This window comes from Platalea leucorodia (genome assembly GCF_965183815.1).
Source record: "Platalea leucorodia genome assembly, chromosome: W".
NCBI classification, from domain to species: Eukaryota; Metazoa; Chordata; class Aves; order Pelecaniformes; family Threskiornithidae; genus Platalea; species Platalea leucorodia.
The window spans coordinates 3,180,382-3,202,319 of record NC_138859.1 but is presented as its reverse complement, the minus strand read 5'-3'; the positions used below and the strand labels follow the sequence as shown (position 1 = coordinate 3,202,319).

The window sequence follows — 21,938 nt, the reverse complement described above, 5'->3', positions numbered from 1 at the left end:
TGGTCCCTTCCCTGGTGCAGTCCCCGCAGCCGGATCCAGTCCTGCTGTGGGTGCAAGGCAGGGCAGAGCACCCAGCCTGCACTGGTGCCGCAGCAGGGCATTGCCACGCTTCTCTGCCTCAATTTCCCCACCGGGAAAGGGCAGATTTTAAAGCTAGGTGGGAAGCAGAGGCCCTGACTGGGATGGCGGAGCCGGGATGCCCTGGACCACTGCTGGGGATGCATGGCCAAGGGGAAGGCAGCCCAGGGAGGTGATGCTGGGTCCAGCGGGGAGGACTCTGAGCCCCGCTCTGGTGTCAGGAAGAGAAAACAGCTTCTATTTTCTCCCGAGCATCTTGCAGGGATCCGTGCCTGCCGCAGAGCCCTGGCCCCGGTTCAGCAACACGCCCGAGCGGGTGCTTAAGGTTAAGCGCACATATAAACCCAGGTGAGGCGTGTCGGGAAGCGGATTTTGCAGCAGCTAAGGCTAAACCCCGCTGAATCAACACACCAGGGTGGTGCCTGCACATCTGACTCCCTTGGCATGACCCAGCAGCGCTCCCACCTCCGCCCAAAACCCCCAGCTCCCGCACCCTGCCCTCTCGCACCCCGGGGTATCGCGCTGGGGTGCTCCGGGCTCCCCACACCGCGTCACAAAAAAAAAACCAACTCCAAAACCAAAAAGAAGTCCCCAGAAAAGGGTCTGTCTTTCCCTCCCTCCCTTGCCTGCTTGCTGCTTTGAAAGAAAAAAATTAATACAAGCCCAACTTGGTGGGCACGGCCGCAAAGCGCTGGACCCCACTAGGAGGGAGTGGCCCTTTTAAGAGCCGCCGTTGCCCTTTTAAGAGGGCGGGCGCATGCGCGGGGCCGCCGGTTGCGCCGTCCACGCTTCCGGCTGCCGCCGCCGCCGCCGCGGGGGTCCCGGCGGCACCGGGGGGGCCCCGGGGGGGGACAGCGCGGAGCCGCCCGCCCGGGGCTGCCCGGCACCATGGTGTCCTGGCTGCTCAGCCGGCTGACTGTGTGAGTGGGGAGCGGCGGGGGTGGGGGGGGTCCCCGGTGCACCCCGGGGTGGGGGGGTGCCCGGTGGAGGCGGGGAGGGGGGTCCCGGGGGTTTGCCGGGGGGGTGGGCTGCAGGGTGGGGGTGCCCGAGGGAGCTCAGCCGAGCCCCGCACCGGTTTAACGGGCAGCACCCCCCACCCCGGGGGTCCCTGTACCGGTTATATGGGGGCAGCCGGCCCCCCCCGCGGAGATGGGTGGGTGTCCGGGTCCCGGAGCTGCTGCTGGGCCCCCACCCGTCCCCGTTCCTCGCCATCCAGCACCCAGGCCCGCTTGCTCCACTGGCCCCCACCCTGTGGCTAGCCGGGCTGGGCGGCCAGTGGCCAAGCGTGCCTGGAGAGGGATGCCCTGCAGCAGGGATGGGGGGGGGCACCCACGGCCCCCTCCCCGGGTCAGGTTAACGGAGGAGGTGGTCGGGGTGAGGCAGGCGCGATGCCGCGCCGCAGGCAGGCCGTTTCCCTGCCCGTGGCTCGTAGCCAGCAGCGGCTGAGTCACCGGGCCACGAGATGCGCGTTTGGGGATGCCACCTCGCCCACCTGCTGCCGGGACAGCGAGGCCGTGGGGTCCCGGGAGGGCGGTTGGCACCGGCACCGAGCATGGCCCCGGCAGGGATGCCGGCAGGGCCGATCCTGCCTTCCGAGGGAGCTGAGCCTCTCCTCGCCTCCGCTCCGCCGCCCCGAGCCTGCGCCGTGCCTCCCGCCGCCGCCTCGACAGGTCGGGCCGGTCCCCGCCGAGGTGGGCGAGTTCGTGGGAGCGACACCGTGCTCGCAGCCAACCGGTGCCGTCCCTTTTCCCGGCGGTTCCGCGGCCGGGATGGTGCTGGAGGGGCTCAAGGCCAAGTTGCGGCGCTGGGGCCGGCGGCTCTGCTATTCCCTGCTGCTGCTGCTCTATGCGGGGTGGCCCGCGTGCCTCACGCCCCCGCTCCGTTACAGGCTGGTCTTCGGGACGCTGTACCCTGCCTACGCTTCCTACAAGGCTGTGAGGACCAAAAACATCCGGGAATACGTGAGTAGGGTGCCTGGGCAGCTCCTTCCCGGGCTCCAGCCCCGGGCTGACAGGCTCGCCTGCTGCCCGCAGGTCCGCTGGATGATGTACTGGATCGTCTTTGCGCTCTTCATGGCCACGGAGACCGTCACCGACCTGCTCATCTCCTGGTGAGGCCGGTGTGCCGGCACCGCCGCAGCGGGGAGCGGGTCTGTCGGGGTCCCTGTGCCCTGGGGGAGGGAAGGGGGCTGCCTCCCCCCTCTGCCTGCAAGGAGAGGGGCACGGGCTGCCCCGCTGCCTGCCCGGCACCTGGCTCTAGGCAGACCCTGCGTGGGGAGCAGGACGTGCCCTTGGACCCCCCGGCCATCTGCTCACCCCCATTTTTCTCCCCCTCTCCGGCAGGTTTCCCTTTTACTACGAGATTAAGATGGCCTTCGTCATCTGGCTGCTCTCCCCCTACACCCGGGGGGCCAGCCTGCTCTACCGCAAATTAGTGCACCCCACGCTGTCCTGCAAGGAGAAGGTAAGGGCTGCCTGGCTCCAAAGGGATCCCGCACGCCCTGGGGGGCTTGGCAGGACCCTGGGCTCCCGGCGCTGGGCTGGCGATGCCCTGGGACACGGTGCTGTGTGCGCTCAGCACCGCCGCGGTTGTCTCGGCAGGAGATCGACACGTACATCATCCAGGCCAGGGAGCGCGGCTACGAGACGATGGTGCGCTTCGGCAAGAGGGGCCTCAACATGGCAGCCACGGCCGCGGTCCAGGCAGCCGCCAAGGTACCGGGAATGGGGCAGGCTGCTCCGCTTCCCTGAGGATGCTTCGGCTCCAGGGATCCCGGGAGGAAAATGCCACCCCAGCACGGGTGGTGCGGGTGTCAGGAGAGAGGTCTCTGGGTGCAGAGCCCTGCCCAGTGGGATTGGGATTGCATCGCCCTGGGCTGTCGGTGCCTGGCCCCACATTTGGGTGCCCCGGTGCTTTGGGGTTTACCCTGTGGGGTTCACTTCCATCCTTTCCGTGTCCCAGAGCCAGGGCGCGCTGGCTGGGCGGCTCCGCAGCTTCAGCATGCAGGACCTGCGCTCCATCCCTGACGAGGCCCCCGTGCACTACCGGGACCCCCTGTACCTGGAGGAGCAGGAGAGCCGCAGGCAGCTGCTGGGTGAGCTGGCGGGGGGATCGCAGCGGTGGGGGGCTCAAGGCCTGCGGTGGGGGGCCGTGCCAGGAGCTGTCGTGTGTCCCCCCCGTCCCCAGCCTACAGCACGCCCTCGGCCAGCCAGCACTACGAGAGCGAGACGGAGGAGGAGGAGGAGGAGCTCTGGTCGGACTCGCAGGTCTCGCCCGAGCCTTCGCCCCGCAGCCGGGACCCCAGGCCCCTCTCCCGCAGCCAGAGCCTGCGCGCAGCGAAGAAGAAGACGTTGGGCAAAGAGGTACCGTGGCGGGGGGAATGCTGTGGCGTGGGGTTGGGGCGAGGGGGACCTGACCCATCCCTCCCCCTGCCCAGGGCTCTTCCAGACTCTTGCGCAGTCGAATCAGGAAGAAAGCGGCTCCGCCGGAGCAGGACAGCTAACGGCCCTGGGGATACCCTTGCCAGGAGTCTTAACACAAGTTTGCTGCTGCAGCACCAGGAGGGAGCCACGGTTTGTGCATCCCCGACCCCGGGGAGGGGGCTCCCCCCCGCGTTACACTAAATACCTTCTCTGACCTCTGCGCCGGCCTTGCGGCACTGTGCACCTCCAGCTGCTCCCAGCCGTGTCCCCTCCCAGACCCCGCTGCTGCGGGTCGGCGCCGGCGCCTCTCCTGCAGGGTCTGTCCCCCCCCTTTCCTCCCACCCCATGAACACTGCGGGCTGTGCTGGGGGCCCCCCCCCCGCCGCCATGATGCCTTACTCCCCATGTCCCCTCTCCCCTGGGAGCCAGCGAGGGGACATGCCTTGTCCCATCTGTCCTCTGAAACCAAAGACACAGCCCCAGGCCGGGGCCCCCCCACAGCTGCAGGCTGACACCCCCATACTTGAAACCGGGGCACTGGTGCTTGACCGTGCCCTGCCCGGCACCACGCAGCTTTTAATGTTCTCCCCTCCCAGATGGGGGCTTTTCTACATGGAAAAATAAATGTTACTTCAGACTTTTGGAAACAGGAGTTGTCCCCTTTGGCTTAAATGCTGTCGCCTTCCCCCGGAGCTGGGGCTGGGTGGGCCCCTCTGGGGGTGCATCGGGCTGTGGGAGGGTGCAGTGCCCAGTCCCCGTGGGGCAGAGCAGGACTGGGGGTGCGGAGAGGTGAGTGCTGGGGTGCAGGGATGCATCTCAGCCCCTCCTTTGCAGTAGCTGTGTCCCCCACGGCGTGGCAGCAGCAGCCGTGGTCCCGCTGGCATGCCAGGGCTGCAGACAGATGTCCCGGTCCTGGCCACCAGCCCTGGCTTGTCCTGACGGCCCCGGCCACGGGCAGCTGCTCTCTCCCAGCCGGGGCTCCCCCGTCTCCCCTGGGGGTCTCTGCTCCCTTTGCTCCTTCCCTGGGGGACTTGTCCGCTGCCCAGGTGAAGGACATGGGGCACAAAGCCTCTGTGGGGCAGGCAGGGTGGCACAAGGTGACAACGCTGCTCCTCTTGCCTCTCCTGCCCCTGGGAGCCCTCCTGTCCCCTGGTGCCCTGCTCTCTGGCATCAATCCCCTCGCTCCCAATCCTTTCTGCCCTCACCCCTCAGGCCAGCTTTATTTTTAGCCCCTGGCTGCTTTCTGCCTTTGGGGGTCTTCCCAGGGCAGGGAGAGCATCTGCCCCTGCCTGCAGCCCCCCCAGGGGAGGCAGCCGTCCCAGTGCAGAGCTGGGCAGGGGCAGGCAGGGGTGTTGGAGCAGATGAGGTGGAGGTGGCTGGATTAGCCATGTAAAACTGTCTCAGAGGTGATTACTTAAAGCAGCGGAGAAGGAAGGCTGGGTGGGGACAGCGCAAGGGCCAGGGGGCTGCCGGTAATCCCCCTAAAGCTGCTTAGGGAGCACAGTTCCTGCAAGGATACAGCCCGGGGAGGCTGCTGGGGCTGCCTGCCTGCCCTGGGTACCGGTGCTGGGATGCTGAGCTGGGTGGTGGGGTTCCCCCAGCACGGGGGACTGCAGCCCCCTGGCCCCGGGGGTGGCTGGGAGGAGGCTGGGGGCACGCTGCGAGTGAGGCGGCAGCGGCGTTGGAGCCTGAGCATCGTCCGTCCCCAGGATGGGAGGTCAGTGGGGACCGCTCTGTTTCCCAGCTTGGGGAAACTGAGGCACGAACGCCAGCGACTTCTAAGATAGAGCTGGGAAGGCAACCAGGAGTCCTGGTGCCCGACTCCTCTTTTGGCAAGTGTCCTGTGTATTCCTCAGGGAGAGAAACCCAAGGAGGGGACAAAAGCTGCCCGGGGTGGTGCAGCCCGTCCCCTTGGGGCCGAGGCAGCCCCCTCTGGTGCCAGCACTGATCCCAGCTGTGTCAGCTCGCGGGCCTGTGCCAGGCTGCAGTCAGCAAAGCCGTAATCTCCCTCGGTTGGCAGCGCCCCAGCCCAGCAATTAAGTGGCTGACCTGAGCTCGCCCGGCCACGGCGATGGTCCCCTCCGGCGAGGGATTGGGGGGCTGAGCCCCGGCTGGCACCACTGCGGGGTCCCCCCATCTCACGCCGGGACAGGCTCTGTCCCCACCGCAGCGGGGTGAAGCGTACCCCTGCGGTGCACAGGGGTTGCAGGAGGTCACGTAAGCCGGGCGGCTCGCGTCCCCGTAAGCAGCTTGCCCGCTGGGAAGGCATTAGTGGGAGCGAGGGTCAGGTCGCAGCCCCTGGCCGGTGGCTCCTGCCAGCTGCCCTGCTGTGCCCCCCGGCCCCCTACTCCCCTCCCGGGGCTTCCCTGCTCTCTTGCCTGTGGTCCCTGAGAGCTGGCAGGGGGACTGGGTGACGCAGGGGTGTCCCCTCTCCCAGCAGGACAGGGGCGCTTCTGGTGCTCCAGGGAAGCAGGACACTCAACCCTGGGCAGCTGGTGCCCCCGGGACAGGCACTGCCCGTTCCCGGCGGGCAGCGGCCCGGAGAGGGCGTGAGCCGGTGCCTTGGCATCGCCAAAGGTCAGCGCTCGGGGGCTGCCGTGGCCGGGCGCTGCGGGGGGTGGCAGCCCTGGCCCCGCTCCCCGTGGCTGGCTCTGCTCCCTCCCCGGGGAGCGCAGGGTCGCAGGGCGGCGGGGCCGTTACTCGTTAACAGGATCTGCTGGGCAGACCTCCCCGGGGAGCCGCTGGCTGCTTTGGGTGCCATCCCCAGGGAGCCACTGGCTGCTTTGGGTGCCATCCCCTGGGTAGCCACTGGCTGCTTTGGGTGCCATCCCCGGGGAGCCCCTGGCTGCTTTGGGTGCCATCCCCCAGGGAGCCCCTGGCTGCTTTGGGTGCCATCCCCCGGGGAGCCGCTGGCTGCTTTGGGTGCCATCCCCGGGGAGCCCCTGGCTGCTTTGGGTGCCATCCCCAGGGAGCCCCTGGCTGCTTTGGGTGCCATCCCCCGGGGAGCCCCTGGCTGCTTTGGGTGCCATTCCCGCTGCACCCACCCCTCACCATCCTCCTGCATCCCCCTGTGCTGCTGCCGGGGCCGGGTACCGGCTGAGCCCCCCGAGCCCATGCCAGTGGCACCGAGTGACCCAGCCATGCTCCCCCAGCCCCCCCTCTCCCTCCCTGCCCCTTCCCCAGCTCATTTTACCCCACTGTGGCCAACCTGGGGGCTGCTGCCATCCCTGGGGCTGCCCTCATCCCCCCAAGCCGGCTGTTTCGGGGATCCCTGGCAGAGCAGCACCCTCCCGCAGGCTGGCTCCTCCGCAGCGGGGGGTCCGGGCGTCCCCTGCCCCTGGTCCCCGCCGGGCTCCCCCCATCCCTGGCCCCCTCCGGCCCTGCCGCCTGAGTCAGCTGTTCCAGGCAGGAGCCATGTGAGGCCGCGCACACATGGCTCCCCGTGCGGCACAGCGCTGTATTTTTAGCAGACGGTATCAAAAGCATAATTATGTCTGTTGTTTAAATGCAGCCTCTTTTCTGGCAGCCCCGGGAGCTTTCAGCTGCCTCCCGCCGCAGAGGGCAAGGAGGCGCGATGCGGAGCTGCAGGCAGCGCGCTGCCTGCGGGCAGGGGGCTCGGCTGGGCAGGGGTTGAAAGCCCCCCCGCCGTCGCCACTGGGCAGGTAAGACCTTCCTCCCCCATGCTGGGGGGACACACAGCACCTCTTTTGCATCCCCCCCACCCCGTCATGTCCTCAAACGCCCACCTGCCCCTGGGCTGCCATCGCCCCGCTGGTGAGGAAGAGGACGGCGAGGAAGAGGATGGCGAGTGGGAAGCGCGGTGGCAGGAGGGGCTGGAGAAGGGGCGTTCGAGGTGACGGGGGCGTGGGAGGACACGGCTGAAGGAATGCTGCATCCCCCCCCCCGCAGCCGCCTGTCCCCCCAGGGACCCGTCTGTCCCCAGCCAGCCCTGTTCACAGCCTGGCCCTCCCTGTGCTGGCATCGAGGACGATTCCAGCTCCGTGTCCCAGGGCTGGAGCCGCGTCCCTGCCGTGACACCGCGGGGACACAGAGGCTTTTACCTGGGGGTGCTGGGGACCCTGCTCCGGGGACCCCGCAGCATCGCTGAGCATCGAGGGAAACTGAGGCACTGCCTTGCTCCGGCAGGAGGAACCGGGCAGCGAGCAGGCAGGGGGCTGCCCACCGTTCGTGACTCTCTTCTCCCCGCACCAGGAGCCGTGCTGCCCCATCGCCTGCCCGGTGCCAGCCTGCCCAGCACCATGGCTGGCTGGCGGTGGGACGCCTCGGGAGCGCGGTGGGGACAGAAGAGGGGCCCGGGCTGAGGGCAGGAGACCCCGGCTGCTCCCAGGTAGGTGCCATTGGGACCCAGGTGAGCAGGCAGCAGGCAGCTGCCTGCCCTGCCTCTCCGGTGTGCAGGTGGCAGAGGGCTGCCGGTGTCCCTGGCTGCCATCCTAAGCCTTTGGCCCCGGGGGTGAGCTTTTAATTACATCAAGGTATTTGAAGCTGGTTGCTGGCGCTGGGCTGGGTAAACAGGAGTCCCGGGTGGGTGGCGGGGAGCCGAGGGGGTGGCAGAGGACGGGCGCTGTGCCCCCACGCTGGGGCTCACTGGGACGGCTCGTCCTGCCTGTCCTCCCTCGGCATGGGAAGGAGGGATGCGGGCAAGGGAGCATCCAGCACCATCCGGCACCAGGTCCCGCATCCCCCTGAGCATCCCCCCGAGCATCCCCCGGCCGTGCGGGGCTGGCACGCAGCTGCGGGCACCGGGGACACCGGCAAAGGTGGGTTGGCTCCGGGCAGCTGCGGCATCCCCCCGGTCCCCTCTCCATGGCCAGTCCCTCTGGATGGGGACAAGCTGTCTTGCTGTCTCCATCTCCTTGCCTCATCCCAGCCTTCACCTTGAGGGCGTGCAGCATCCGAGAGCTGCCCAGGGAAGGGGTGACCCGCGCTGCCCTCCCCTCTGCAGGGGGTAGGAAGGGCAGGGGGTGTCGGGGTGCAGCCCCCAGCCCAGGGGACGCGGCTCGTCTCTCCCCGGCAGCGAAGCGAGCGGGATTAGCGATGCTTACTCACCTTCCCAGGGGAAAACTGGAGATTAGGGCCGGGAGCAGCGTCCGACCCTGCGGCGGCAGGGCCGTACCGGCGGGGCGGCTGCCCAGGCCACGCCGTACCGGCAGCCAGGGCTGGAGGGGAGCGCAGGCTGCCAGAGCAGTTGGGCTGTGGCCCTAATTCCCAGAAAGCTGCTCGTGTGGGAGTGAGTGTCCTCCCGTGCCCTCCGCTCCGCTGCAGCCTCCAGACTCCTGAAGGTTTGACGTGGGTTTTTTTTTTCTTTTTCTCTTTTTTTTTTTTTTTTTTTTTTAAGCACCGGGTGCAGCTTAGCAAAAGCTCTCGCGGCCATCGCACCCGGTGCTGGGCGGCGGGGGGGGGAAGGGGCTGCCTTCCTCTGCTTGCGCCCTCATCTTCCTCACCTGCGCCGCGGTGGAGGCAGGTAGGTGCGTGCTGGGCTCAGTGCCGGGGCCGGGAGGAGGATGAAGAAGGAGGAGGAGGAGGAAGAGGAGGAAGGGCTGGGGCTCTGTGGATGCAGAGGGAGATGGAGGGGGCTCTGGGCAAGCTGGAGAGGGGGCATATTGAGTCCATTTTGCATGAAAAAATGCCTGGATTTCAGGCTGCGTTCCCAGCCAGAGGTGGCTTGTGGGTCCGGGGGCTGCGGAGCCCTTCCCCGGGGTGCCTGGAGCCAGCCCGGGCCGGGCAGGGGACGTGGGCAGCGGGGCAGGGCTGGCAGGCTCCTCTGCTGCCTGCGCTGCTGGAGCATCAGCACAGAGGGGCTGCTGGGGTACCAGTCAGCCTTTTGCACTGGGACCCCCGTCCATCCCCCTCCGCAGCACTGGAGCATCCCGGGAGCCCCCTGCCCCGCACGGGCACGCATGCCGCCGTGGTCCCAGGGGACACCGTGGGGACGGTGTCCCTCCAGCCCGCGTCCTCGCAGCGTCTCTCCCCGTCCTCCGGCGTCGAGCGGGGCAGGGATGCCAACGTTTCTAATTCGGGTGCTTCCGGCCTCCCGTGGCGTCTTTCTGGCCAGTGCTTGGCTCGTGGGTGTTCGCACTGCCTCTGCTCGCCCTCTGATTTCAGGGAAAAAACAGGGAGATTGGAGCTCCGGGACTGGCTGTGCCAAGCCACCAAGGCAGAGCTCCTCCCTGGGGGGGTTTCTCTCCCAGCAAAGCCTGAGCTGGCAAAACTCAAGCCCAGCCTGGACTCCCTGGATGGCCCTGGGGGACCCTCCGCGGGTCGTGTCGGGACAGGCAGGGAGCGGAGGAACCCCGGCCGGAGCCGCTGTGCCACGGGAGGCAGGCACGGAGCCCGCTCCTGGGGATGGGGTGGGATGGTGGCCAAGCCCCAAAAGAGCTTGCCAGCAGCGTGGCTGCCCCATGAGGGCTGCGCTTACCCAGGGGAGGCTTCGCGAGGGCCTCGGGCTCCCCGGCACGGTAGGAGCAGCCCCGCTGTGGCTGGGAGCCAAGGGCAGCTGGGACAGCAGGGTGCAGCGAGGGTGCAGCGCCCAGAGATGCTGCCCTAGTGCAGGGTGGGAAATTCTCTCCTGTCCCTCCAGCATCCCCCTGCTCTTTGCCCTGCCCCAGCAAGGGCTGCTTGTGGTTCCCTCCTTGGGGCTTGCCAGCATCGGGGTGGTGTGTCCATCCCTCTCCCCACCTGACCCCTCCTCGCTTGCTCCCTCGGCGCTGCCGCAATGGTCCCGATGGCTGTGGGCATCCGCTGACCCCTCCGGCCGTGCCAGGATGCTGCAGACCCTTCCCGGGGTCCCTCCTGGCTGCCAGCTCCCCCCTAGCCCCGCCGGAGCCATCATCCCCAGGGAGCGGAGGGAGGGAATGGGAAGAGAGTTTGTCTTTCAGCACCTTCTCATTGCAGGAAGGTGTGGGCTCGCCCACGCCCCGAGCCCTGTCTGGGTCCCCTCCCTGTTCCCTGGCACCCAGTGGGTGCAGCGAGCAGCAGCCGGGCGCCGTGGCCCCCCCGGACCCCCCGCTCCGTGGTGAGCGGGGCCAGAGGGGATCCCGCTATGGCTTCACCCATGCTGGAGGTGGGATGGGGACTGGCGGATGCCCACTGGCATTGCAAAGGGACCCTGGTGGCACCCGGAGGCATGGCCGTGCCCCGGCCAGCAAGGGTTAACCATGGCTCCTCGCTCCCAGCGGGGCCAGACCACACGGCAGCTGCTGAGCTGTAACGAAGCCCGTGGTCTGATGTTAATCACGCTGTTCGGCTCACGCGGGCCGTGGCCTGCCGTCACCCCATCGCCCCGCGCCCCCGGCCCCGCCAGCCCCCGGGTGCCGTGCCGAGCGGAGCCGTGCGATGCCGGGGGAGGCTGTGCGGAGCGGCTGCGGTTTATGTAAGGCATGCGAGCTGTGCGCAGGGCGTCCCTGGGACACACACACGCACGCACGTTACGTAAATCTGCCCAGCGCGGCTGGCACCGGGGCCCCCTCACCGGGAGCCCAGAAATGGGGTACCCACCTGGGGGCTTCACCTGCTCCCCTGGGACCGCTGCCCCGTGCACCCGGCTGGAGCATCACCCCTGGGAACGGGCAATGGGATGGTGGGAGCTGGTGGGTTTGGGGTCGGTGTGTCTTGCTGCTGGGAGGTACTGGTGCTGTGCATGGGCATGGGGGGGATGCTGTGTGAGCGCTGGCAGGGTGATGGGTCCCGGTTCTTGCCCGATGGGCTGCGGGGCACGGCTTGGTTGTGTGCAAGCCCGGTGGGCTGCAGGGCAAGGGTTTAAGTGGCCCCAGGTACTCGTCAGCCCTCGGCGGGCAGCGGCATCGGGACGCTGTCGTAGCGGCGTCGGGATGCTGTCATAGCGGCGTCAGGATGCTGTCGTAGCAGTCTCGTGCTCCGTTTTAGCCCCTCGGCACCCTTGGATCGCACCTTGCCCTTCCCGCCTGGCCGTCGCGGGCTCTGCAGCCAGGAGGGGAGGCAGAGGAGCTCTGTCTTCATCCCAGGCAGCCGAAGGAGGGATGGTGGCAGGGGGACAAGGCTCAGCCGTGAGACAGGGTGACCCTGGACTGTTGCACGGGCAAAGTCTCAGCATGGGTTGAGGCCAGATCATTGCCGTTTGGGCAAAACTGGAGGGGTCGTGAGCCCCCGGGACCCCCAGCCCTTGGGGTGGCCACGTGCTCCATGCCAGGCATGCCACCGCCAGCCCCCCTGGCACCGGGGCTGAGGCGCTTGGCCCATCCCGGCGTTTCTCCCATTCCAGTTTCGCCCAGAGCGGGCGGCCGGTGTCTTTCATCGGCGATGGGGCGGCTCAGCCGTGTTGCCGAACAAAGGGCGCTTTCTTTGCACGGAACAGAGCACACCTGCCCGCCTTGGCACGGCTACCGCTGCCTGCGCCGGTGCCCCCGGGGTTGGGCGGCACCGCCGGCACCGCACCGGTTCCTGGGTGTCAGCAACCCCAGCAGCTCACCCGCCCGCCCAGTCGCTGCCGGAGCCGGCGGAGGCTGCACGCTCACCGGGAGCAGAGCCGCCACCGCCGCCTCGTCCTGCCATCGCTCGCCCCAAGATGCTCAAGGCTGCCTAGAGCCAGGGGAAGGTCCTGCTTGCCGCCGCTCCCCTGGGTGCCCCTCTCCCTGATCCCCCAGCACGCCGGGAGCCCCCATTCATAGGACAATAGGCAGGAGGAGCACGGAGCCCCCCACGCCAATGGATCAAAAACTCCAGCTCCAGCACTCGGAGAAGAACGTCCCCAGGGCCGCCCAGGCGGCTTTCTGCCTCCTCCAGATCCCGGAGCCGGACCCATTCAGCCTGTGGGTCTAGGTGCTCCCACCCACCCGGCTTCGCCTCTCCGGGACCCGGTGCCACCGGTGGAGACATCCCCTCGTCCTCGCCGCTGCAGGGGAGGCGGCGAGGTCCCCAATGGACCTTCCAGGTAGCTGGCTGTGCTGTGGGACAGGGGGGATGCTCACCAAGCTGCAGGACCAGCTTCTTGTGCTCTGCATGGGACGAAGGGCAGGGGACAATGCTGCCCTGGCGATCCCAGGGGAGCCGGGGGGACCCCGGGGATGGCATGTGGCAGGGTGACCTCATGGCACTGGGAGGGAGCTGTGCTGGGAGCATCTTCCCAGTACGGGGCTGGATGGGAGAGGTCCTGTCCCCGGAGGGACAGGGTGGGTGTGCCCGGGGTGGCCCCGCACCCCGGGGTGGCCCTGCTTGGGGAGGGTGCCCCAGGGTGCTTCCCGTGCAGGGGCTTGTGCAGCAGCGTGGGAACGGGGACTTTGACCTCCCCTGGGCAGGGGACATGATGGGGACAGGCAGCTCTGGGGACACACGCTCCTCCTGTCCGGTTCTCCGGTCCCTGTCCTCATCCCGGCTGCCTGCCCGGCCGTTGAGGTGGCTCTGTCCCACCCCGGAGCAGGGCTGCAATTTTGCAGGGACCCATGCCTGTCCCCCTGGGCTTCTCCGTCTGCCAGGCAGGCAGGGCAGGAGGGCAAGGGGTGGTGTTTGCTCCGCTGGGAAGGGTTGCGATCGCCGGCTGCTGCAAGGACTGGCTCCGAACCCTGCGTCTGCGTGTGGCCTGGGTCCCGGAGGAGTGTTAATCCAGTAAATCTCCCCAGGCATTTCTACAAGGAGGGGCCTCTGGGAGCTGGGAGCTCCCCCCGTGCTGCAAGCCCTCCTGGGAAGCACAGCCCAGCCCTGGCCGGGGGCGAATACCTGCGCGGGGCAAGGCCTCCCCACGCTGGGTGCCAGCGGCCGGGCGCGGGGCCAGGCTGGGCGCGGAGGGACGGGTGGGCGCGAGGTGCATCCCGGCCGCCAGCACCGCTGGGCTGGGCGCAGGAGGGATGGAATGGGATGGGGTGGGGACCCGCGCTCCAGCCATGTGCACTCCCGGATCGTGCATCCCACCGGGGCACGGGAGCCTGGGATCCCCTCGCTCTGCTGGGGAGCCTCCCATCTTAGCATGGGAGGATGGAGCAGCATCAACCCCCACCATCCCTGTGCCTCGGTTTCCCCCCATTGCAACCCATGCACAGCTGCCCCGGCAGGGTTCGGGCAAGGTTCAGTGCGGTGCGGCATGCCCCACTGATGCCCTGCTCCCTGCCCACAGGGTCCGGCCAGCCCGGGACAGCGCTGAGCACCACATGAGCAGCAGAGCGGCATGGCCAGCGACGCAAGGATGGGGGAGACCCCGCCGCGGTGGAGGAGAGCCCAGGAGACAGCGCAGGACGCCCGGGGGATGGCGAGCAGTGGGGTGGTCCTGCCCCGGAGCACCGCTGCCGAGCTGGGACTCCCGGGCTACCAGGAGCCTGGCAAGCTGAGCTACGACACGGAGAAGGGCTGTCCCTGGAGGGGCTCCGAGGGATGCTTGCGGCCAGGCCAGGAGCTTGCTGGCAGCCAGCTGGGCTGTCCCTACCCGCCAGCCCCGCCGTGCCTGCGGGATGCCCTGTGTCACCCCAAGGACGGAGCCGAGCTCCCGCCGCTGCTGCCACCGCCCAGGAACGGGCAGCCCAAGGCGGGCTGGGCTGAGCCCTGCAAGGAGCGCCCCGGGCCGCGGTGGGCTGAGGCTGTGCTGGCCCCCCTGGCCCTTTACAGCCACACGTACCACCGCTACCCCCTGCCCTTCCCGGGGCTGGAGACCCGGCACCCTGGCACTGCCAGCAAGCCCCGCTCTGCTGCAGGGGACGGGACTGGTGACCCCCCGGCTTTCCGCCACTGCCCCTTCCTCGTGGAGGCCAAGCACAGCCCCTTCCTCCTGTCCTCGCTGCTGCCCACCGGACCCCCAGCTGACCCCCCGTTCGGCGGCGGGGGGCCGGAGGGACCGGGGGTAATGGGTGATGGGTGCTTTGCCAGCATGGATTGGCGCCTGGGCTCCTACGCGCCCACCTGGGGCCAGCCCCTCTACCTGGGGCTCCCACCGAGGTGCAAGGCGGCTCTGGCCCCCTTCGACGACTGCTCCAGCTCAGGGAACAAGGTAGGCAACCCCGGACGGCCGCGCCGGCGCCTGGTTCCGATGACGGCACGGCTCTGGCTCCCACAGCCTGGCTCCGGAGCAGGGATGCTCAGGGCTTGGCTCCCCTGGGTGACGGCAGGCTCCAGCCTCAGCTGAACCCGGCTGGGAGCGGCGGGTTGCGAAAGGCGATGTTGGCACCCGCACCCAGGGCAGGGCCGGGTTGCACCCGGCGTCGGCGGCCCCCGAGTGGGACGCAGCCCCCCGCTCGCTCCTGCAGGGTGGCAGGGGGCGTCCCAGCCCCCCGAGGGATGCGCCACTGGGAGGGATGATGCTCTCCTTCCCGGGGCGGCCCCGTGGCGTGATGCAAGCCCCTGGGGCTGAGTCACGGCGGCAGGAGCTGCGGCACGGAGGCGGCGGGAGGCAGAGCTGCCAGCCCGTGGGTGCGCCCGTCGCACCCCGTGACACTGCGGCTCCCCATTCCTTTCCCACGCGGGCAGGGGTGACACAGGCACCCCGTGGGCTCGGCCACCTGGGGCTGGAAAGCACCGGGCAGCTGCCCAGCTCGGGAGGGTGGTGGAGGAAACTGAGGCAGGGCCATGGGATGGTCCCCGTCACCACCTCCCAATGATGTGGGTGACTGAGGGGGACCCACATCTGGGGTGACACCAGTCTTGACAGCCCCTCTGCTCCCCTCCAGGAGTTTTACGTGAAGAAAGAACCCAGCTTCCACCCCCCGGCCAAGGACCAAGCGTCATCGCAGCTGCTGGGCAAGGGCCAGGCAGGGCAGGATGGAGACGGGGAGGGGGAGCCGGCAGTGCCGGAGCTACCGGGAGCCCCATGGAGGGATGGCCGAGCGGTGGGTAGCTCGGCAGTGCCCGCTCCCCACGTCTGCACGCCTGCCCCTGGCTCCAGCCACCCCCTCTTCCTCCTGCAGCCCGGCGCGGCCGGGGGCTGCGGGGGCCCCTGGGTGGGCACACGGTCCCACGCTGCCGATTTCCCCCCGGAGCCGGGGCCAGGTCGGCCCTCTGAGCCCAAAGATGAGCGCCTGGCATACCAAAGCCTCCAGCCCGGCTTGCCACCAGGACCAGGGGAGCCCAACCCATCGCCTCCGCTCACAGACGGGCACTACCCACCGGCCCTTGCCAAGCCAGAGCCACCCCCGACTTGCCTCTGCACCGCGCCAGGCTGCGATGGGTGCCCAGAGGTGGGCTGTGGGGTGCTTGGCCCCTTCGAGCCCACCCTGAGCATCCCCGGGGGCCGTTTTCCATGCCCACCCAGCAACCACACCAAGCTGAAGAAGACCTGGCTGACACGGCACTCGGAGCAGTCGCTGCCACGCTGCAAGGCTCCCCGGCGGGACGGTGGCCCCGAGCCAGCCGGTGAGGGCAAGCGCTCAGCCAAGCGCCCGCACGGCACCGCCGACGGACCCCGCGCTGCCGGCGAGGGCGCCGGGGCAGCCAAGAGGGGCACGAAGGCCACCGAGCAGATGGCCGCAGTGTGCCTGGCTGATGGCACGGAGAGCGGAGGGGACCCGGAGGAGAGGAGGATGGAGCTGGGAGAGGGAGGTAAGGCGGGGGGGTGCACGGTGGGTCCAGGGAGAGGGCGATGGCAGCACCCGATCCCCGGGGAAGTTTCGCATCCCGGTTCCCAGCATCCGCAACACAAGCTCTGAACATGTGAGGGCTGGGAAACTGGCTGTGCTTGGGGTTTTCCCAGCATGGCTGGGTCTGGCAGCGACTCCCAAGGTGGGGATTTATAGAAATGCCCCTTTGGGGCAGCGCGGCATCCTCAGGTGTGATGCCCGGGGGGGGGTGGCAAGCGCTGTCACTGGGTTGGAGTCCTCCTCGGGGAGATGCCGGCATCTCAGCTCTGACCTCTGCAGATCTCCAGCCCTACTTTCCAGCCCTACTTTCTGGCCCAGTTTCCAGCCCCTGCCATGGCGTGCCAGTCCCTCCCGGCTGGTGTGGCCCCATGCACGGTGTCCCAAAGCACATCCCGTCTCTCCCAGACCCACCGAGCCGCACGGGCCCAGAGCCACAGGACCTGTGGTGCCTGCAGAGCGTGCCCTGCACTGCCCTGCCCGAGAGCATCCCACGGTGCTGTGCCTGCGCCGCCCGGGCCACGGGGGACCCCGAGGGTGAGGAGGAGGAGGAGGATCCCCCCGAGAGCACCTGCAGGCTGCTGCACTTCCGCAGGTGAGCCCGGGGCTCCTGGGGAGCTCACAGCCCTGCCCAGGGCACGGGGCTCCCGGCAGCCCATGTCGGGATGCATGAAGCATCATCCCTCCCGTCACCTTGCTTTTGAGCATCCCCTCCCATCACCCCGCTTTGGAGCATCCCCTCCTGTTACCTTGCTTTGGAGCATCCTCTCCTGTCACCCTGCTTTAGAGCATCCCCTCCTGTCACCCCACTTTGGAGCATCCCCTCCTGTTACCTTGCTTTGGAGCATCCCCTCCCATCACCTTGCTTTGGAGCATCCCCTCCTGTCACCCCACTTTGGAGCATCCCCTCCTGTCACCCCACTTCGGAGCATCCCCTCCCGTCCCCTCTCTCCCGCAGGTTTGCCTTCGGGGATGGCAGGGAGCTGAGTGTCGATGGCTTCTGCACCCTGGGGGAGGCGGAGGGGGAGACGCTGCGGCTGGAGGTGGCCGGCCCCGAGCGAGGAAGCAGCAGCGCGGGCAGCAGCCTCTGCCTGGCCAAGTACCTGCTGGGGGTCCTGGGGGACCCCTTCTGCCAGGCCGTCCGCAGGGACAGGGACACGTGGCCGGGAGCCCCCGGCGGGCCCGAGGGTAAGTGGGGACCAGGCTGTGGGGGGTGACACTGGGGGCACTGGGGAGGCTGAGGGCTGTGTTTCCCGCAGGGGTGACGGCCTGGAGGCGGGGGGAAGGAGCCCCCCAGCTCTGCGACGCCTGCCAGCGCGGCTTCTTCAACTCCCACTGGAGCTGCGCCAGATGTGGCTTCCAGCTGTGCCCCGACTGCCACCGCAGCAGGCGGGAGGCTGACGGCCACGGTATGGGGACAGGGGGGCTTGCAAAGGGGGTGTCAGCCCTGCGGGGGCTTGGCGGGGACGAACGTACCCTCTCTCTGACGCAGAGGGTCCGGCGCGGCCACCTGAGTGCATCCCCGGGCAAGACCACCGTGTCGCATCCCTCGTCCCCACGCAGTTCGTCCCCACTCGCGGTGAGTGTCCCCCCAACCCCGGGACCCCCCCTCACCTGCTGCCCAGGGCTGACCCGCCTGTCCCCATCTGTCCCCAGTCCTGACCCGGCTCTGGAAGCTGCTGCACCAGGTCCGGGCCAAGTTTGGCATCGAGTCGCACTGTCCCTGCGGGGAGGGGGCTGCGGAGCAGAGCCCGGCGGAGCCCCCGCGGAGCAGCCAGGTACAGGGGGGATGGGGATGGGGGGAAAGAGAGGGTTCAGGTGCACCCCAGCCCCTGCAAAAGGGTGTCCGGGGGGGGGTGGGGTGTGCACGATGCCGGGGAGGGGACCAGCTCTGGGGATGGGGGACGTGGGTCCCCTCCCGCTGCCTGCATGGACCGGGGTCTTTCAGGAGCCGCCGGGGGCCGCGGTGCCCACCCTCGCACCCAGCAGCGATGGCCAAACCGACACCTCCCGGCCCATCAAGGAAGGTAGGGCCGGCTGCAGCCCCCCCGCTGCGGGGAGAGCCCCGCTCCGGGGGGGTCAGGGATGCTGCACCGCATCCCCTATGGGGTGTCGGGTGGGGGGCGAGAGGCGGAGGAGGGCGCGGGCACCCCTGACCCCTTTCTCCCCCCCGAGCAGAGAGCCCCGAGGGGGGCCCACCATCGCCGGGGCAGCCGCCCCCCCGGGGGGCCATGCAGACCGTCACCCTCTGCGACCTCCTCGCCTCCACCGCCGTCAAGCTGTGCCTGGGGCAGGACGGGGTGCGCATGGCCTTCGCCCCCGTCTCGCCCGCCTTGCCCAGCGTGAGTCCCGGGACGGGCAGGGCACCCTGCCCCGTGATGCCCCCCACCCACCCACCCTTCAGCAGGGCTGGGGGGGCCAGGGTGGGCTGATGGGGCTCCCCTCTTACATCCCCCCCCCCAGGACAACCGCCTGACCAGCATCCTGGACAGCATCATCGCCCGTGTGGTGGAGAGGAAGATCCAGGAGAGGCAGGCGGGGGCCGAGCTGACTCCCCCTGGTCCCCCCGGTCCCCCTGGTCCCCCCGCCTCCCACTGCATCCTGGCACCCAGCGGGCTGCTCTGGCTGCACGACCCCGGCCACGCCACCAACTACAAGCTCTTCCAGGAGCATTGGCGGCAGGGCCAGGTGAGCCCCCCGTCCCCGGGGGTGCGTGGTGGCACCGCGGACCCCCCCCAGCCCTGCTGAGCCCCGGCTGCCCCGGCAGCCTGTCCTTGTTTCAGGGCTACAGAAGAGGCTGGAGGGGCGGTTGTGGGGGCCAGAGTCCTTCTGCTCAGCCGGGGGGGAGCAGGCGGTGGAGGCGGTGAACCTGCGGGCACCCGCGAGCCCTGTCAGGATGAGCAGACAGGAGTTTTGGGATGGCTTCGCTGCCAGCGTGGGTAAGCATGCAATGAGTTTGTGGGGTCCCAAGTGCGATTCTGGGGTGTAAAGGGGGGAGGCGAGCCAGCCTGCGCATCCCTCCTGCCCCGGCGGCACGACGCCAGCACCCCCATGTGTGATGCCATGCTCCATCCTGCAGCATCCCTGGAGCAAGAGCAGGGCGGTGGGGACCTGCTGAAGCTGGAGAGTGGCTTTGGGGACATGGACTTGTGCCGGTAGGTGACAGCAGAGGCTTCACCGGGGCGGGTTGCCCCCTCCCCAGCAGCCTGGTGCCCCCTCCCCTTGCCGGCTGGGTGCTAGCCCCCGCAGCAGCGGGATGCGTCCCGGTGTGGGATGCAGGGAGCAGGGCTGGGGGCAGCGGGGCGGCTCTGCCAGCACCGGTACCCGGTGCCCCAGCCTTGAGCACTGTGCCTGTGCCGCAGGGCCGCCAACCTGAGCGCCAGCCTGCCGCTGCCGGAGTACTGCGGGCCCACTGGCCGCCTCAACCTGGCCACCTATCTGCAGGGCCAGCGGGGCCGGCGCTGGCTGCGCCCACGCGTCTGCGTGGCTTATGGTGAGTGCCGCCTGGCAGCACCGTGGTGCCCGGGGCGGGGGGCCGAGCTGGGCTCCCCCCACCCGTGATGATGCTCGCCCCTCGCCCACCATCCTGCTCCTGCTTGCAGGCGTGCATCCCCAGGACCGGACCATCGGGACCAAAAACCTGACGGTGGAGGCAGCCGACTCCATCAGCGTCCTGGTGCACGCCGCGGCGTGGCTGCCTGAGCGGCCGGCGGCACGGCAGGGTAGGGCGGGTACATGGGGGTGTCCCCTCACCCCAACCCCCCACCCCGGCCCCCCCTGAGCACCCCTCTACCCCCAGAGCTGCTCCTGCAAGCCGACGGTGACGGTGTGGATGCGCTGCTGAAGGAGCGGCTTTGGGATGCCGGTAGCCGGCCCGGTGCCCTGTGGCACATCTTCCGTGCCGAGGATGCCGGCCGCATCCGAGACTTCTTGCAGAAGGTGGGTGCCATCACCCCCCGGCGCGGCCCTGGCCGCCCCTGGCCCCCGGCTTCGCTCACCCCAGGCCTCCCCGCAGGCGTACAAGGACCAAGGGCAGGAGGGGGCGGCTGCGGCGGAGCCCCCCGGCCGCTACCTGGACCTCTCGCTGCGGAGGCGGCTGCGTGAGGAGTGCGGGGTGAGCGGCTGGACCCTCCTCCAGTTCCTGGGGGATGCGGTGCTGGTCCCCGCCGGGGCTCCCCACCAGGTAAGCAGCTCTGCAACCCCCTCCGGGGGCAGCTATTTGGGGTGCAGCTGGGGAAACCGAGGCACGGTCGAGCCCCGGCCCCTGACACCGCCATGCCATGAGCAGGTGCAGACCCTCACCGGTACCATCAGCGTGGAGCAGCGGTTCCTCTCACCGGAGAACGCCGCCCGCCTCTGGGACCACAGCACCCACCCTCCCGGGGCACCGCGCCAGCTCCGTGCCCAGGTGGGTGGGTGGTGGTTTGGGGGCTGGGGAGGGGGGGGGTTCCCGGTGCGGGGTGCGTGGCGCTGACCCCCTCTTTGCATCCTTGCAGCTGGACGGCATGATTTTCTCCGCTGTGCGGGAGGCCGTGGGCGTCCTGCGAGGCTGCAAGTGAGGTGGCTGCGGCACGCCGGGAGGATGCTCGAACAAAACCAGCGCTGCCGGCCACGGCCATGGCCAAGACGCTGTGGGGAGCCGGGGCCGGCTGCCTCTCGCTTGGTGCTTTGCTCTGCAATGGGGCAGCCGGGGAATAAAGTGTCTGCAGCACGCCGGGGCCGCCGGCAGCACCAGCGCCCGCCTCGGCGTCTCCCTCCCGCATGGCGTCGGCCCCTTCATCCCCATCCGTGGTCAGGGACGGCCCTGGGATAGGGTGGGGTGGCAGAGCCGGGGTCTGGGAGCGCTCCCAGCCCTTGGTGGCTGGCTGAGGCCACTGGTGAGATGAGTTTGGCGCGGTCTCTGTGCTGGCAGCCTCACAGAGAGCTGGAAAACATCTGGACATTGCAGCTTGTCGCTGCCCAGAGGTTTGGGCTCCCAGGGTGCAGCTCTGCTGCGGGAAAGCAACTGGCCCAAAGGCCTGTCCCAAGGATGGACACAGCCCCATCTGTGGAGTGCGGTGCTCCGAGCACCGGGTTGCAGGGGAATCGCTCTGCGCTGCCCAGGACCGTTGCCTGCAGCTGCCCTGCACCGCCCTAGCGCTAACAAGGGGAAGCTGGAGCCCCACGGAGGGTGCACAGGGCCACAGTCCCTGCAGGCTGTGCCCGCTGCACTGTGCAACGTGCACCCTGCGCCGCATGGAGCCCCACGTGCTGCAGGACGTGGAGCAGGGGCTGTGCAGTGCACGCCATGCACGGTGCAACGGGCACCATGCAATGGGCACAGTGCAACCTGCACTCTGCGCCGCGCGGAGCCCGACATGCTGCGGGAGATGGAGCAGGGGCCGTGCAGTGCACGCCATGCACCGTGCAATGGGCACTGTGCAATGAGCACCGTGCAACATGCACCCTGCACCGCACAGAGCCCCATGCGCTGCAGGAGACGGAGCAGGGGCCATGCAGCGCATGCCACGCACCAGGCAATGGGCACTGTGCAATGGGCACCGTGCAAGGGGCACCCTGCGCCGCGTGGAGCCCCACGCGCTGCGGGAGATGGAGCAGGGGCCGTGCAGTGCACGCCATGCACCGTGCCATGAGCACCGTGCAACGAGCACGCTGCAATCAGCATCGCCGGCGTAACGCGCACCAGGCGCCCGGCACCACCAACTTCGTCACGCCCCTCCCGGCGCCTTTAAGGCTAAGCCCCGCCCCGCAGCCCTGCGAGGAAATGGCGGCAGGGTTAACCAATGGGAAGCGAGCTGCCCTCGCGGGGCGGCCAATGGGCGGCGAGCGGGGTGGGCGGGGGCCGCGCGGCGGAGCCCCGGGACGCGGTGAGTGCCTTGGCGCATGCGCGCGG

At 69.2% G+C, this 21,938-nt stretch overlaps 2 protein-coding genes across 4 annotated transcripts; both read left to right on the top strand.

Annotated features, from left to right (window-relative positions):
- Nucleotides 1-872: 872 nt before the first annotated feature.
- LOC309602000 (receptor expression-enhancing protein 4-like) lies at nucleotides 873-4,095 on the top strand (the record flags this gene model as incomplete). Of its 3 annotated transcripts, XM_082335277.1 has the most annotated exons (8): nucleotides 873-998; nucleotides 1,967-2,039; nucleotides 2,112-2,188; nucleotides 2,421-2,541; nucleotides 2,679-2,792; nucleotides 3,040-3,172; nucleotides 3,265-3,440; nucleotides 3,515-4,095. In XM_082335277.1, the coding sequence occupies 8 exons, from the start codon at nucleotides 967-969 to the stop codon at nucleotides 3,578-3,580; spliced, it is 792 nt and encodes a 263-aa protein (XP_082191403.1). In that variant the 3' UTR covers nucleotides 3,581-4,095. The 3 variants fall into 3 exon arrangements, with proteins under 3 accessions (XP_082191403.1, XP_082191402.1, XP_082191401.1); XM_082335276.1 differs by having other exon boundaries at nucleotides 1,967-2,188; XM_082335275.1 differs by lacking the exon at nucleotides 873-998 and having other exon boundaries at nucleotides 1,848-2,039.
- A 9,558-nt stretch (nucleotides 4,096-13,653) lies between these two features.
- On the top strand, nucleotides 13,654-20,680 carry LOC309601875 (lysine-specific demethylase hairless-like; the record flags this gene model as incomplete). Its single annotated transcript, XM_082335108.1, has 18 exons — nucleotides 13,654-14,466; nucleotides 15,143-16,010; nucleotides 16,454-16,640; nucleotides 17,004-17,233; nucleotides 17,305-17,454; nucleotides 17,538-17,624; nucleotides 17,702-17,823; nucleotides 17,994-18,072; nucleotides 18,224-18,387; nucleotides 18,509-18,733; nucleotides 18,813-18,984; nucleotides 19,125-19,200; nucleotides 19,408-19,538; nucleotides 19,648-19,767; nucleotides 19,845-19,984; nucleotides 20,061-20,228; nucleotides 20,334-20,453; nucleotides 20,542-20,680. The coding sequence occupies 18 exons, from the start codon at nucleotides 13,654-13,656 to the stop codon at nucleotides 20,602-20,604; spliced, it is 3,915 nt and encodes a 1,304-aa protein (XP_082191234.1). The 3' UTR covers nucleotides 20,605-20,680.
- Between the last annotated feature and the right edge of the window lie 1,258 nt (nucleotides 20,681-21,938).